This window comes from Polyergus mexicanus, unplaced genomic scaffold (genome assembly GCF_030449975.1).
Source record: "Polyergus mexicanus isolate NDT 795.1 unplaced genomic scaffold, iyPolMexi1.0 SCAF_6, whole genome shotgun sequence".
In the NCBI taxonomy this organism is placed as follows: Eukaryota; Metazoa; Arthropoda; class Insecta; order Hymenoptera; family Formicidae; genus Polyergus; species Polyergus mexicanus.
Genome location: NW_027223326.1, coordinates 2,631,379 through 2,648,123, shown reverse-complemented (window position 1 = coordinate 2,648,123; position 16,745 = coordinate 2,631,379). Strand labels below are relative to the sequence as shown.

Sequence of the window (16,745 nt, the reverse complement as noted above, 5' to 3'; positions counted from 1 at the left end):
TTTATCATTTTAAATAAAAAACTAAATGAAAAATTTACCAGGTGCAAACTAATATTTAGTTGAACTGCCTAATAACAGCAGCACATCGTCGAGGCATCGACAAGATCAATTTCTGAAAATAATTAACTGATAATTCATGAATTTCAAAAAACGATAATTCGTGTTTGAAATCACAAACTATCAGCTAATTATTTTCAGAAACTGATCTTGTCAATGCCTCGATGGGGTGCTGCTGTTATTAGGCCCGAGACGGTTCAATTAAATATTAGCTTGCACCTGGTGAAAATTTCATTTTGTTTTTTATTTATATTATAAAATTATTTAGATATTAACTCTAGTTATCCGTTTTTTCAAAATAAAATTAATTAAAATTATACATACATACTTAATATTTGAATTGTTGAATGTGCGGCTAAACCATGACAGCCTATTATTGCTATGAAGTAATGCACAGCGCAGTGTCGAGATAACCAATCAAAATCGCGGGGAAAAGAGGCAACAATGTCAATAATATGTTTTTTTTAGAGTCGGAATGATAAAGTAATGTAATTTAAGGGCTTCTAATAACATTTCAGCTATAATTGTTATATTTGTAAAACTGTTGTATAAAGGTTGCAAATACTTATTTTGGAATATTTTGACACCTGTCAAATATTAGTTAGTTTTGCATTAATTATTAATAAATATATTTGTTTATATTGCTACTGTAATTTGTGATGCTAGTCATTAATGTAACATACTGTACCATCGCAAAAAATGATAAGAAATGTGAAATTCTTAGGTAATGCACTTTTTTGAGCATCAGTATGTGTGTATGTATGTGCGTGTGGGTGTGCGTGTGGGTGTGCGTATGTGTGTGTGTGTGTGCGCGCGCGCGCGCGCGTGTGTGTATGCGTGTGTGTGAGAGAAAGAGAGAAATTGCACACACATACATTAATTTTCATAATTCCGCTTCCTGTCCCCCCCCCTCTCTCCCTCTCTCTTTCCCCCTTCCTCTCTCTTCCACTCCCTCTCCTCTTCCACCCGTCCCTATTTCCCTCCCTCCTCCCTCCCTCCTATATATATATACATATATATACAGAATGTCTTACACCTTCCGTACAATATTTTAATAGCATATTCTAGAGGCAAAATAAAGTAAAAAAATTTAATACAAAAATATCGAGGCTACAATAGTTTTTGAGTTATAAGTGATCAAAGTTTGCCAATAATATTGCATAGAATTTACTCTCTCAGGCTCGTAACTATATTTACACACGTACTGATCTGTTATTTGTTATCGCTGACAGATAAAATAAATAAATTTCCACAAAACTTTTCCACGCAATCAAAACAAAAATAAACTTCGTTTCTTAAACGTGTAATAACATTAAGTTTATATTTCTATTCAAATATAAGATAATTATTTAGTATAAGGGAGCTATCTCCAATGATCTTGATCTTGACATATGTTGTCAAGGACATGACTCTGAGTAACTTTTCCTTATAACTTAATCGGCGGTCATTGTTTATTAAAAGTTATAAATAAAAAAAGTTTGAGACATTTGTCACTTTGTGTCAGTGATAAAGGAAGTAATTGGTATATTCGTTATATGCAATATAGGAGAGATAACTTCGATGACCTTGAGCTTGACATATATTGTCAAGATTATCAGTCTGAGTAACATACAAAAGATTCTGGTTGGCGCTCATTATTTATTAAAAAATTGTTCTACAAACAAAAGTTATGAAGCATTAATAAAAACATAAGCAGAAGCATAAATTTTAGTTTTAAATTAGAAATAGGTTTAGGTTAGTTTATATCTTCCGGAAGTGGACTCCCTCCGTAGGGGGGGGGGGGGAGCGGAACTATAGACATAGTATATCTAGACTAAGTATTAAAGAGTGGGGATCGTCAAATATTAGACAGAAATAGCATGCTTTGTATCACCATTCTACCTTCATCTTTTCCATCCCTTCAATTTTTTCTTTTCCTAGTCAGACAGACAGATCGGTGATCGTACAGCAACTGTCCTTTTCTATTTTTTGATGCGTTCTGAATACGGGAGAGGTAGAGACGCGCAGCTTATATATTATAGTCTATGGACGAAACCCACTGCGTCCATGTATACACATTTACTTTCCCATTCACACAACAATTGTAGGGTGGACTTCACTTCGCATTGTAAAATATATGCGTAGGCACAATGGGTTCCGCCGCCCACCCCTACGGGGGGGCTCCATTTCCCAAAAATATAACCTAATCCAAACCAAGTTTTTAATGTAATAAATAATTACCAAATTTGGTGAATTAGTATAACCTAAACCAAATTTTCGTTTCGAACCAAACTTTAACTTTAAATATCTCAGAAATTATAAGAGACCGCCGATTAAGTTATAAAAAAAGTTACTCAGAGTCATATCCTTGATAACATATGTCAAGGTCATTGGAGGTGGCTCCCTTATACTAAATAATTACCAAATATAATAATTAATCAATCATTTAAATTGTTATTTAAGAAAAAATTAAAAATTTTACGTACAACATTTATAGTTCGTTAATATCAGCTGACCGCCATACATGATATTCATATACATAAAAAACAATATTATAGATCTGAGTGCGCGAGCTCTACTCGATATCATTGGCAAACTTTGATCACTTATAACTTAAAAACTATTGCAGCCTTAAAATTTTTATATTAGAACTTTTAACTCTATTTTATCTCTAGAATATACTAATAAAGTATTGTACGGAGGTTGTGAGACACTCCGTATATATCCTTTTTCTAATTCCTTTCCCCCTCCCCCCACCCATGCTTTTAACTTTTTTAAATATGTTTTAAATATGTTTTAAATAGCAAAACATTTTCACAATTAAATTAGAGATTTTCACAATTAAACCACAAATTTTTTCATCTCTTTATAGCTATACATAGTTGTTATAGTCATAGTTAATGTATTTAAGCTATCAATGAATAGCGTTACCCTTATTGGTACAAGCTGTGTTTCGGAGCTCGGAGCTTTTATCACCGCCAATGAGGTAAGTAAAGATGCGAACAGGCATGTGCGGCCAATTGTAACGTTTTATCACTTCCATGGGCGGGCCGCTAGTGTCGCAAGTAATCAACATAATAGCCTGATTGCACTGACTTCCTTGGCCGGTTCGATTATATTTGTGCAAGATCTCGAAGGCGGTACTTAGCGCGGCTGAGATGTTGGTTGCAGGATCCTCATGGTTCACAAAAGATAATGCTATTTTCATTTCGTGAATATTTTCTGGTGATGCTTGCACCAAGCTGTCCTTGAAACATTGTACGATTTCTTCGGCGTTCTCACCATAACGATATACATTCACGTAATCGTTCGGTCCTAGAGTGTCTAGAATGACTCTCGTCATGGCTATCGTCAATTGCCGATTCTTATCAGATACATAAGTCGCACTATCGATCAATATTGCTAGATCTCTCGGGCTATTCGCTGCCCCAATAAACCAATTCAACATCTTAAAGTTGTACACGTCACGAACAGCCCGATGGTGCGAGGATTTGAACCTTCCGGATGTAGCCTCCATCGGCGGCCACGATATCGCTGTAATATATAGGACTTATTATTTTCGCGCAATTTTTCCCCAAAAAAATGATTTATCAGAAAAAATTTGTGTATTTACGACTGTACACTCATATGTATAGATTGCATTAAAACTTAGCTTAAACAAAATTGAAATATCTTCAATTTTATTGCAAATTCTAGTTAGTATTCAAACTTTTTCATAATAATGTCATTACAATTTTTTTATGTTAAAACCTCATAAAGATATTGGTCTTAAAAGTAATGTATCACCAATATTCGATTTATCCAAAATATATCATGTAGAATGTAAAATTGCGCGTGGTCGGATTTCATTTAATAAATGAGTATATATGTGTGGCTGCATACGAGTGCATGCGCGTGTATATATGTATGCGTGCGTATATATTGGGTGATTGCATAAGTTCGTGCCCGATTTAAATATAAACTTCAATAGATTATATTTTAGAGATAACACTTTTATTAATCAATTATATAGTCTCCATTCTTTTCTACAATGGTTTTCCAACGATCTATAAGCTTGTCGATTCCATTTTTGAAGAAAAAACTTGGTTTTTCTTGAAAACAGTTTGTAAGGTGGTTTTCGACAGCTTCCTCGGAATTGAGATTCTTGCCATTTAAACTATTCTGCAAAGACCGGAACAGATAAAAATCTGAAGGCGCAATAACTGGAGAATATTGCGGGTGCTGCAGAATTTCCCATTGCAACTCCTGCAGTTTTCGCAGCGTCTGTTGAGCGACGTTTGGCCTAGCATTGTTGTGGTGGAAGATGACGCCTTTTCGATTGGCCAAAATCGGACGTTTTTCTCGAATAGCTGCAGCCTAGTTAGTCTAGTTAGTTGCTCACAGTACTTGTCCGCCGTGATTGTTTCGCCGCGTCAGAGCAGCTCAAAATAAATAATTCCCTTGCGATCCCACCAAACACACAGCAACACCTTCATCGGATGCAAGCCAGCCTTTGCTACGGGTTCTGCTCCTTCAGCTGCTGTTTTCCATGTCCTCTTTCGCTGTACGTTTTTGTAGAGAATCCACTTTTCATCGCCTGTTACCATTCGATCTAAAAAAGGCTCTTTTTTGTTACGCTCGAGAAGAGAAAGAGCCACAGTCATGCGGTTTAGCTTATTCCTTTCAGTCAGGAGATGCGGCACCCACGTATGAAGCTTGGAAATGTATCCAAGCTTTTTTAAATGACGAAAAGCGGTTGAATTGTCGATGTTCAGCCTCTCAGCAATATCCTCAGTTGTAATCCTTGGGTTTCTTTCCACTAAGCCATGCACAATGTCATCATCAATGCCAGAAGGCCGTCCAGAGCGGGGTTGATCCTCCATGTTGAAATCACCATTTCGAAATCTGCCAAACCACTTTTTGACTGTTCGGAGAGCAGGAGCGCGGTCCAAATAAACGCTTTGAATATTTTTTTGTGCAATCCCAACACTCACGCCTTTCCGAAATTCATATAGCATTACATGCCGCAAATGCACCTTTTCGTTCTCCATTTTTAATGATTTCTCTTATGCACAAATGGACTTATCTGAACAATATTTGACGCTAAATTGACATAAGACAACGTCATCTATTCGGTGTAAGCAACAATTACCACACGAAAACAATAGAACTCCGCCATGCAGTAACTTAATGCCATCTATGAAAATCGGGCACGAACTTATGCAATCATCTAATATATACATACTTGTGTATGCAGCAGGAAAAGGATCATATAATTCGTCACTTCTACAGTATTCTATAATGATTTCGAATTCTTTCTGCTATATATGTTGTAACCGTATTTCTTTTTAATTATTTAATTAATAATTATTTGATTATTCGGCGGGCGGTTCTTCGGTGCCCACGGCACATCTTCGGCGTATTTCGGATATCAATTCCGCGGTCCAGAAAATTTAATTTTTCGCAAACTAAACTGAGTTGGGCGCCAAGTACGGCAGGCCGCACCATTCACATAATAGCAACACCGAAAGACAATTGCGAGACCGATAATTAAAGCGACGGCAAAATTCCACAGCGACTTAGGGTACTCAAAATGGTAGAGGGAGTGGTTCGGGGAAACGGGAAAGGTCTTGAGAATCGAGAACACGGGAGCCAAAACGAGCAGTCGATATGTTAAAATAAAGATAACAATAATATATTAAAAGAAACAAGAGTATAAAGCAGTTCGCACAAATAATAATCTTGGATGATAGTAGTTATTTTACAGGCGAATAAAACATCATATTATTTCCACGGGGATCGACACAACCGTGCGCAATCGTATTAAATTACCAGGCGTCTTAAGGTGGGTATACACTTAGCGAACGAACACCGAACAAACAGCGAATGCGAAACGTTTTGAACGTTTTTCTCGCACGAATTGTCTCTGATGTACCGCCTCATGAGGGAATCGAGCCGAATGCGAATCGAACGTTCTGTTCGCATTCGCTTTGGCGTATATATCTGCTGAATGATAATAACGAACGTTTGCATTCGCTGTTCGTTCGGTGTTCGTTCGCTAAGTGTATACTCACCTTTACGTGCTGCAACTCGATTTTTTGGCTGCGAGGATTTCCGCCGTACGAGACTTATTTAGGCCGCGACAACTAAAGAAAACCCTCGAATGCACCGGTAACTACTTTACGCACACCGCGGATCCGCTCTGATATAATAAAAAGTTCTAGATGAAATTCGAATCGGTCGAATCGGTCCTTTAGCCGGCTTGCGGGAAGCCAGTATATGTCTCGATAACAATGACGACGACCTTTGCGTTGAAATACATAATATATAACTCGAGTGACTCGCGGAAACTAATAGCGGGTTCAAAGACTCCCGACAGATTTTCGGCACGATATTTAAGAATTTCGCTTTCCTCTTACTCTAATTTCTTATAATACACACAAAATATTCGCTAACAATGCATAGAAAGAATACAAAAACTATGGGAAATGATTGTGGTGTAGGAATCGCGTGACGCAATACTTTGCGCGATCCCGAATATCGATCGCGCAAACGTGAAAATCCTGATAATTTACAACATACAATGATTATCAACGCGAAATTAACATTAATGACTGTCGACAGCGGCAAAATAAATGGAGAGAGCTTATTTCATATAATTCGGATGAGTGACGGATGCCCATCGGCCGTGTAACGCAATCTACCAAAAATTCCACAAAACTTAATTCATCAAACGCGTGGCTCGACAACTATTAAGGATGCGACTCATCCGATTAATTATCTACAATAAATCGGCAGCAAAATCGGGCTGGCGACACTCATTCCACCGGTTGGAAGACCTCGGATTTCCCGTCGTAGTTTCGCTCTCGATATCGCTCGCTTCAGGAGACCTACGTCCTATCGGATAGCTCGCCGAACAGTGTCAAGCGAGAGTCCTGCAGGAGACACGCCGGCGCGATAAATCTTTATCGTGCCACCTGTGGCGCTTTCGCGTTAAGGCCCGTCTACATAGGACGTAATATGCAACACGCCAGACGCATCTCGCAGCGCGCACGCAGCGTGCACGCATTCGCAAATCCATCTAACAATCTTGCTACTTAAGTTGCGTCATGCAAATACGTAGTGCGTTTTCTCTGCGTCTGCGAGCTTCGTCTGGCGTGTTGCGTCCTATGTAGACGGGCCTTTACGCAGGGCCGTCCTGCGGTTCTCACGGTCCTGGTCATCACGGCCGTGTTGGTGGGTTCATCGCCCCGGAATTTCCAAAATTAGGTTGTTTCTTGGCTTAGAGGTGCGAGCTTACGGCTGCGCCCGATCGTTTCTCTTCCTATTTTATCAAATAGGTCCATAAGTGAGAGTCCTCTCGCCGCTCCGGCCTTGGGATCCCCTCGCTTCGTATGGGTGGAGTAGCCGCTCCTTCGGCCGGATTATTCCGGTCCTCCGCGCCTCTTTTCTACCGTAAGAAATATAAAATTACGGGCAGCAATGTGTACTAGCAACCAAAAAATGTTTTTAATCTTAGAAAACTACAACCTGACGTCTCCTGTTTTCTGGGTGTCCCGGACTCCAGCTCTTGGGTGTGCTTCTTCTCTCTTCCTCTGCTTCCACCGGATGGGATCCCACTGCTCGATCTTGTACCAACAACTAACTCGCGGGCTCATATTGAGCTTACATTTCCGATAATTATTACAAACAAAAGTCAAATCTCATCCATCTGACGATCGAGTCGCTCTCTCCCTAAATTAGGAGGACGCAGGCCCCCGAAAAACCGCCCCCGATCTGACCATTCGTCTCTTGTGACGGACGTCCCAAAAATGTCACGTTATAATGTATATATGTGCGCACACATTTTTTCATTTGCCTATTAAAACGACTTTGTAACAGGAGTGTAAAACGCTGTATAAAGGCATGTCCAGACTTGTATATATTCATATCGTATTGTTATTATATAAAATATTAATATTAATTAAATATTAAATATATTATACTATGAAAAAACATATACATATATTATATTAAATATATATATATATATATATATATATATATATATATATATATATATATAATAACAATACGATATGAGTATATACAACAAGTCTGGACATGCCTTTATACAGCGTTTTACACTCCTGTTACAAAGTCGTTTTAATAGGCGAATGAAAAAATGTGTGCGCACATATATATACATTATAACGTGACGTTTTTGGGACGTCCGTCACAAGAGACGAATGGTCAGATATATATATAATTAATATCAAATAGATTATCAAAAACTAAATATTTTATGAGATATTTAATTTTTTATATCAAAAGATGCCAGATTAAAATATAAAATAACTCAAAAAGTACTGAATAAAAAAATACTTTATTAGAGTGTTTTGGAAAACTCTCGAGGCAAGCTACAAGAATACTAAATAAAAAATGGGGGTTTCCATTTAAGATTTTAAAGTTGACCTTCATATGACCTTCAAATGATTTTCCAAGGTCAAACCAATGGTACCATCTTATGGCCCCCTCGAAACCAAACAACTTTTGTCTGAAACATTTTTCTCTTCCAGGCTTGGTTTTTGAGATATTCGACTGGATGGATTAAAATGGGCCACCCAGTATATATATGGTATATACAGGGTGTCCTAGACCACCCGTGCACCCCTTTTCTTTCAACAACTAAGCATCTTAGAGAAAAACGTTTTCAACAAAAATTGTATGGTTTTGAGGGGAACATAAAACGGTGTCATTGGTTTGATGGCATCGTTAAGGTTAGGTCAAGTCAAGGACACCTTTAATTTCTTAAATGGAACCACCTATTTTTTATTACATATTCTTATAGCTTATGTTGAGAGCTTTTCAAAACACTATAATAAAGTATTTTTTCATAAAGTACTTTTCGAGTTATAAGGCTTGAAAGTTACAGTATTGTGATATAATATTTTGTCAAGTATTTAATTTTCGAATTCCTTACTTTTTATTTTTGCAAACAATACGAATCAATTAATGTAAATAAAACACATAATTTTCTTAAAGAAACACTTGTGTAAGGGCGTAGCGTGGCACAGTACATAGCGCACTAATCTACAAAACTGGAGAACAATTTTAATGCCATTTACAATAAGTGCAATTCTTGTGTTCTTGTTAAGAACAATGTCTAAAATACCTGGAATAAACTATTACGCGCTGTGTAATCTCTGTAGGCATTCACATTTATGCATTAAGTTTCATTCTTACAGAATGTCTATTTACCAAGTACATATTGAATTATTTTCAACAAAGACTTAAATTTAGCGTATACCATCAGGAAAGAAGAGTACCGATTTTTTATTGTGTGGTTGATAGTTATTGAAAAAGCATTGTTGTCATTTGCGTGGCGTCATTCCGCCGTGTATGTCACTCCGTATATCTCATTATTATCCTGTGTAACTTGCGACAGGCACGCTACTAGAACTTCCCCTTTTCCTTTTGCAGCACGCTTTGACGGAAGCAAAGCCTCCTATTTATGTATTTCTAACAGAACATTCCAAAAAATTTTTTTCCAAAAACATCGTAAAAGGTTTAATTCGGGCTAATTCATATTCATTATTTTCGGTTTATCTAGCCATGTCCTATTCGAATGAAGAAGCATATGATATGTTGCTAATTTTGGGTGAATATCAAGGTACATTCGCTGCAGCTGAAAGATTGTGGCGAGAGCGGTATCCTGATCGGATTCCTCATTCGCGAAACGTTTTTTCACTTTTGGCTAATCGAATCAAAACTAAAGGTGTCGTTCAGCCTCAACATAACAAAGGTAGACAGACTCGCCGTCCAGTTAGGGATGAAAAAGCAGCAGAAGTTCTTGCATCGGCAGAACTGAATCCTCCTGATTCTTTAAGACGCCGAGAACTAAATTCTAATGTTACTCGTAATACTATTTCGCTCATTTTAAGGGAAAACAAGTTTCATCCTTATAGGATGTCTGTTCACCAAGCGTTGAATTATAACGATTTCCGACAAAGACTTGCATTTTGCAACTGGATAAGACAGCAGCCACCTGATTTTCATTTAAAAATTTTATTTTCTGACGAATGTACATTTAAAAGTGATGGGTCTGTCAATACTTGGAACTACCGTTATTGGGCACAAGTTAATCCTTACTGGTTGAGAGAAATGGATCATCAAAGTGTTTGTTAATGTTTGGTGCGGCATTATTGGAAGTCAAATCGTAGGTCCTATTTTCTTCGACGAAAATCTAAACGGTGATAGATATTCTGTCTTATTAGAGACAGATCTTCCTATCTTACTAGAAAATCTTCCTCTGCAATTGCGCCTGGACATGTGATTCCAGCAAGATGCATGTCCATCACATACATCCAGAGTTGCTTGTGCAGCATTAAATGTTATGTTTTCTAACAGGTGGATAGGCAAATACGGTCCTATCAATTATCCACCCCGATCACCAGACCTCACTGTCCTTGATTATTATTTGTGGAGAAGAATAAAAGACTTGGTTTACCGTGAACGCACGACTACGAGGGACAATATGATCTGTAGAATAAATGAAGCGATTCAATCTTTAGATGCTGATAAAATTCTTCGAGCAGTCAATAGCTTTCAAAATAGAGTAGATGCTTGCATTGCAGAAAATGGTGCTCAATTTGAACACATCGCTTGAGCAAATACAAACATATAGCATGTACATATTGCATTCATCCTCGAATCGTGAGAGGCAAGGGGACTCACGCAAATTAAGCACCCCCAATCGTGAGAAGCTAAGCAAATAATGAATATGCAATAAGCAGTTACACAAGTGTTTCTTTAAGAAAATTATGTGTTTTGTTTACATTAATTGATTCGTATTGTTTGCAAAAATAAAAAGTAAGGAATTTGAAAAATAAATACTTGACAAAATATTATATCACAATACTGTAACTTTCAAACCTTATAACTAAAAAAGTACTTCATGAAAAAATATTTGATTATAGTGTTTTGGAAAGCTCTCGACATAAGCTATAAGAATATGCAATAAAAATAGGGGGTTCCATTTAAAAAATGAAAGGTGTCCTCGACTTGACCTTATCGATGCCATCCAAGGTCAAACCAATGACACTATCTTATGTTCCCTTCAAAACCATACAATTTTTGTTGAAAACATTTTTCTCTAAAATGCTTAGTTTTTGAAAGAAAAAGGGTGTACGGCACCCGGTGGTCTAGAGCACCCTATATATACAGGATGTTTCAGAACAATCTTCCGTCCGCAAAATGATGTATTCCTGATACAATTCTAAGATGATTTTTCCTTTACCAAAATTTGGATTAAAGCGTAACTTTTGAGTTATAAGCAAAAATAGTTAGCAAATCACGCGTCGAGTATAGAAGACAGGCAGGAGCGGCGCGGCGCGCCGCAGCTGACCGTCCGATGTGTGATTACCACCGCATGAGTCGCTAACTATTCTATCTTATAACATAAAATTATGTTTTAAATAAAATTTTGGTACAGAAGAAAATGTCTTAGAATTACGTCAGGAATACATATTTCTTAAAATAATTTCAGCGAAAGTTGTTCCGGATCGCCGGACGCTGCAATCAGCTGATTGCTATATGCGATATGTGTATGGAGTGTAAAAGAAAGAAAGAGACAGAAAGAGAAAGAGAGAAAAGATGAGGAAGGGAAGGAGGGAAGGAGGGAGAAACGTTTACCATATACACATGCATGCACGTACGCATATATTTTTTTCTCGCTCTCTTTCTCTCTTTTACACAACACTCATACACTCTCTTATTCAGTCACTCATTCACGCATTCACTCACTCACCTGCTCACTCACTACACTGCTCACTACAGCGTAGCGAATCTTCATGCTACGTATTGTTGTTAATTGCTGCACGGTTATTATTTAGCGACGGACCGCGAAGACTGCGCGATCATATTGTTACCTAGCGATGCGAGAAACGCGACATGTACCGTGCAAGTTGCGACGTGCGCGTGGCGCCTGATTGACGCGAGATAAGACAAACGATCTTCTAAAATCTTCATATTACGTAAGTGTTATGAGTGTTGTGTAAAAGAGAGAAAGAGAGCGAGAAAAAAAATGTATGCGTACGTGCGTGCGTTTTATAAACGTCTCTTTCTCCTTCCCTTCCTCTTCCTCTCTCTCTCTCTCTCTCTCTCTCTCTCTCTCTCTCTCTCTCTCTCTCTCTCTCTCTCTCTCTCTCTCTCTCTATCTCTTTCTTTCTTTTACGCACACACTCCGCCATACACACATCGCGTGTAGCAATCAGTTGATTGCAGCGTCCGATGGCCGGCGATCCGGAACAACTTTTGCTAAAGTGACGTTATTTTAAGAAACACGTATTCCTGATATAATTCTAAGATATTTTCTTCTTTATCAAAATATAATTTAAAGCATAATTTTATGTTATAAGATAGAATAGTTAGCGACTCATGCGGTGGTAATTGGACGGTTAGTTGTGGCGCGCGGCGCCGATCCTGCCTGCCTTCTGTACTCGACGCGTGATTTGCTAACTATTTTTGCTTATAACTCAAAAATTACGCTTCAATTCAAATCTTGGTAAAGAAAAAATTATCTTAGAATTGTATCAGGAATACGTCATTTTACGGACGGAAGGTTGTTCTGGAACACCCTGTGTATATTATATATATATATATATATATTGTGACGTTGCCGTCTCGCGCGCGTCCGCCGAGTCCCTCTCCGATCGAAAAGCGCGGACTAAAAGGCCGCGCCAGTCGAATCATTGCGAGAACCGTACCGTTACCTCCAGAGAGGCGTCATTAATTGAGATTTCGAGCTTAATATTAATTTAGTTTATGCTTTTCTTTCGTATGAATAATTCATTTGGGAGCCTCATCGGCGAAGGAGCGGAGAGTCGCTGAAACGTCACGGAAACTACGATCGCCAATCAAGGAAGATCTTAGAGGGGCAAGGAGCCAGCAATTTGGAAATCCAAATTATCTAACGGCCAAGCTAGCTACGTCACGACGGGATCAGGACCCGCACACGTGATGCGCGACGCACAGGACAGCGAGAAAATCCTCGCGCAAGGGCTCAGGCCCGTGCGGATACGGCCCCCGCGGAGGGACTGCAATCCTGCACCCGATGGCGTGACGCGGCCCCGGAAGAGACGGAAAGAAAGGTGGCAGCGATGTTTCCGGCCAAGCCGTTCGCCTTAGACCTCGCGACGGCCCCGCGGAACGGGCCCCAGCGAATTATTATTCGTAATACCGGGGGCGAGCGCATCCCCGTTACGACCGTGAGCGCGCCGCCCGCCGGCTACAACGCGTGATAACGCGTGATTGGTCGCGATAATACGCACCCCGTGTGCGCAGCCCCGGCCGGCCCACAGGTATCGATTCTGGATCGCGACGATCCAGGGAGAGACTGGCGTGAGCTTGCGTGCGAGCAACAGCGTAATCGAGAGGACCGTTTGTGGCGAGAACAATTGCGAGATCGTGGCTGCGTGAACGAGCGGAGAGGATCCCGGCGATCGACGGCGAAGAAGTGTGAGCACGAGAGGACTTCGTCGACCCCTGACCGTCCCGACGGGAGGAAGAGTACCGGTGAGGTTACCCTCCGCCATATTCGCCACTCGCGATTGCGCCCGGAATCGTTTCGTTCTGTCGTCGTCGCCGTGAATTCGTACTTTGGTGTACGGGCTAAGCCCGATTCTTTAGTGTAGATTTTCGCGTCACGGCCACGTCGTCAAGCGATTCGGACCCCGGAGCCTCGAAAGTATCGGTTTCCGCGGATCGAGACATTACCTCGCGTTTTTAAGAAACCGTGTGTCGTCTCTCTGGAGATTCGGATTCCGTAGATTATATTTGCGTTGGGTCTCGCACGTCTAGCGTTTAAGACTCGTTGGTACTGTATGTCGGTCGTCTGAGTGTGAGTGTGTTTCGCGTCAATTTGTTATATTCTCTTTGTCTCTCGTTTGTGAATCTTCGCGTCGAAACTGTGCGTACACGCCCGATACATCTGTCTTTCGCGATTATTATACGGGTTACGTGAGAGTGTGAATCGCGTAAATTCGACGTATCGTGTCGGCTGTAAAGCACCGCGTCTCGAAATTGTGAGCGCGTTTTGGTGAGACTTTCCTCGCGATTCTTGCATGAATTGCGTGCGTGTGTGTGCCGAGCATTCGATTCTGCGTAAGATGTCCGTCCGAAATCGAAGCATGTCTGCGTTGTATTAAGTGCACGTTAATCTTAAGTTGCGTCGTAATAATTTCGCGGTAATAGCGGGCGATAATATCGCCGTTGGCGAGGCAATATCGAGAATTGATGCGGTCTTGCACCCGAATTATAGAAGAACGTAATATTCAATTTCTTCGCAGTGCGAGGCGTAATTCAAGCCGAGCGAACATTCCGGCTGACCTAACGGGTTGGTCTCGGCGTACGCATTACGGGGTTTCGCGCCCCGCGTCTAACACCCCGTCTCGCAGCCGCGTTTCTTTTACTGCAGCCGTATATCCGCGTGGTTTGTCATTACTATTCTCGAGGAGCTGCGGCTCCCGCTATTATAATAAATCTGTTAACCTCTTTGTTTAATTGGCGAGTTTCTTTTCAGTTGTGTTTGTCGTTTCCGTAATTGTCGCCTCTTGCATAAATTATCGCGTTCGATCAACACTCGCCCTGCCCCTCTACCGTTAGGCGAGCTAGCCAGCCCGTGGCGAATTCCGACAACTTGCTTTTGCGTTTACCTCGCGTTTATTTCGCGTGTTTCGTGAATTGATACGTGAAAGATCGTATCTGGCGCCCAAGTTCGACTCTCGCGATTATCTCTCGGATCTCGTCACGGTACGCGCGGAACTCCTAACATCCCGTTCCCACCTGGCGCGTGGACCCCTTTTTCTCCGTTTTCCCGTTTTTGTCAACGACCATTCCGCTTCTCCCCTTCGGCGAATTAGCTCCTGTTCGTCGACGCAATTTACACCCGCGCAACGGAGAGAACGAGTCGGCGGCCGCGTTTATCGCTCAGCCGCGAGACGGTAGAAAAGTCGTCGCAATATATATATATATATAGGGTGATTCAAAACAACCTTCTGTCCTTACAATGTCATATACTTGACACTATTCTAAAACGATTTTTTCTTTGCCAAAATTTTTTCCGAGGCTTAGTTTTTAAATTATAAGCCAAAATAGTTAACGAATTACGGGCCGCGTACACAAGGCAGGCAGGAGCGGAGCGACTCACCGTCCCATACTGGTGATTACGTGAGGCGCTCGCTGCGATTAACTGTTTGCTACATGGGGTGTATGTGTGAGAGAAAACATATACGCGTATACACACAAATACACATTCTCTCTTTCTCACTCACTGACTCTTACCTTGTATGTGGAGATTCGTTGCCCTTATACGACTCAATAAGTAATATTTCCGTGTGATACAACGAGTAACTAGCAAACTTTTTTTCACTCACAAATTGTACCACTTATCGAACTTTTACGTATTAATCCACGCACTTTATCGATAAACTGAATTTATTAAAAAAAACGATGTTATTATACGTCATTATATTTTCATATTTTATAGTTTTATGTTTTCGAAACTATCGAATTTACAATGTCGGAGGCTTTAGCCGATCACGGGACACATGATAGCGTCCGCGTCGATCACGCGTAATGTGAGACATTCAGTTGTTCGGCAGCCGGCAACCGGCATGTCGGCAACGCTAGTACCGATATAACTTGCTTGTTGTCGTCGCGCAGTTTCCGCATCGAATAACGCGTTTCTTTCTTCGAGATATTTTAATAATTAATCGGTAGTAATCGGTAGATTGTGATTAACCGTTATAATCGTTAATAAATTCAATTTATCGATAAAGTGCGTAGATTAATTCGTAAAAGTTCGATAAGTGGTACAATCTATGAGTGAAAAAAGTTTGCTAGTTACTCGTTCTATCATACGGAAGTATTACTTATTGAGTCGTATGAGGGCAACGAATTACTACATAAAAGGTAAGAATTAGTGTGAAAGAGAGAGAAAGAGAGAGAGACAGAGTGCATGTGTGCGATCAACTGTTTGCTACACGCGATAGATGTAAAAGAGAAAGACAGAGAGAGAGAGAGAGAGAGAGAGAGAGAGAGAGAGAGAGAGAATGTGTATGTGTGTGTATACGCGTATACGTTCTCTCTCACACATACACTCCATCGTATGTAGCAAACAGTTGATCGCAGCGAGCGCCTCACGTAATCACCAGCATCGGACGGTGAGTTGCGCCACCCCTGCTTGCCTCGCGTACGCGGCCCGTAATTCGTTAATTATTTTGGCTTATAATTTAAAAACTAAGCCTCGAAAAAAATTTTGGCAAAGGAAAAGTCGTCTTAGAATAGTGTCAAGTATATGACATTGTAAGGACAGAAGGTTGTTTTGAATCACCCTGTATATATATATATATATATACATATATATATATATATATATATATATATAGAGAGAGAGAGAGAGAGAGAGAGAGAGAGAGAGAGAGAGAGAGAGGAAAAGAGACAGAGGAGGAGGGAGAGAGAGGGAGAGAGAGGAAGAGAGAAAAAGAGGGAGAGGGGTGTGAGAGGGGGATAAGAGGGGAGAAAGAGAGAGAATACGTTGCAATCCTTCCACCGAACACGCCAACCACGGGAGCTGATGTATCTTGGACTTTCATAGTTTTTCAATAAAGATTGAAAACCCAGAAACATTGTTATGAGATTTAACTTTTATAAAAGGCACAACAGTTGGCGACGAGGATGGGATCTACCAT

The 16,745-nt window shown here is 40.2% G+C and overlaps 1 protein-coding gene and 1 pseudogene across 3 annotated transcripts in view; one reads left to right on the top strand and one right to left on the bottom strand.

The window, feature by feature from the left end:
* Stol (voltage-dependent calcium channel subunit stolid) overlaps positions 1-16,745 on the bottom strand; it is a 141,290-nt gene that overhangs the window by 63,612 nt on the left and 60,933 nt on the right. For all 3 annotated transcript variants that reach the window (XM_070298082.1, XM_070298083.1, XM_070298084.1), the window contains exon 6: positions 2,968-3,570. In XM_070298082.1, the coding sequence (XP_070154183.1) occupies positions 2,968-3,570 (603 nt within the window). The remainder of the gene's footprint in view (positions 1-2,967; positions 3,571-16,745) is intronic.
* On the top strand, positions 9,964-10,663 carry LOC138934101 (uncharacterized; annotated as a pseudogene).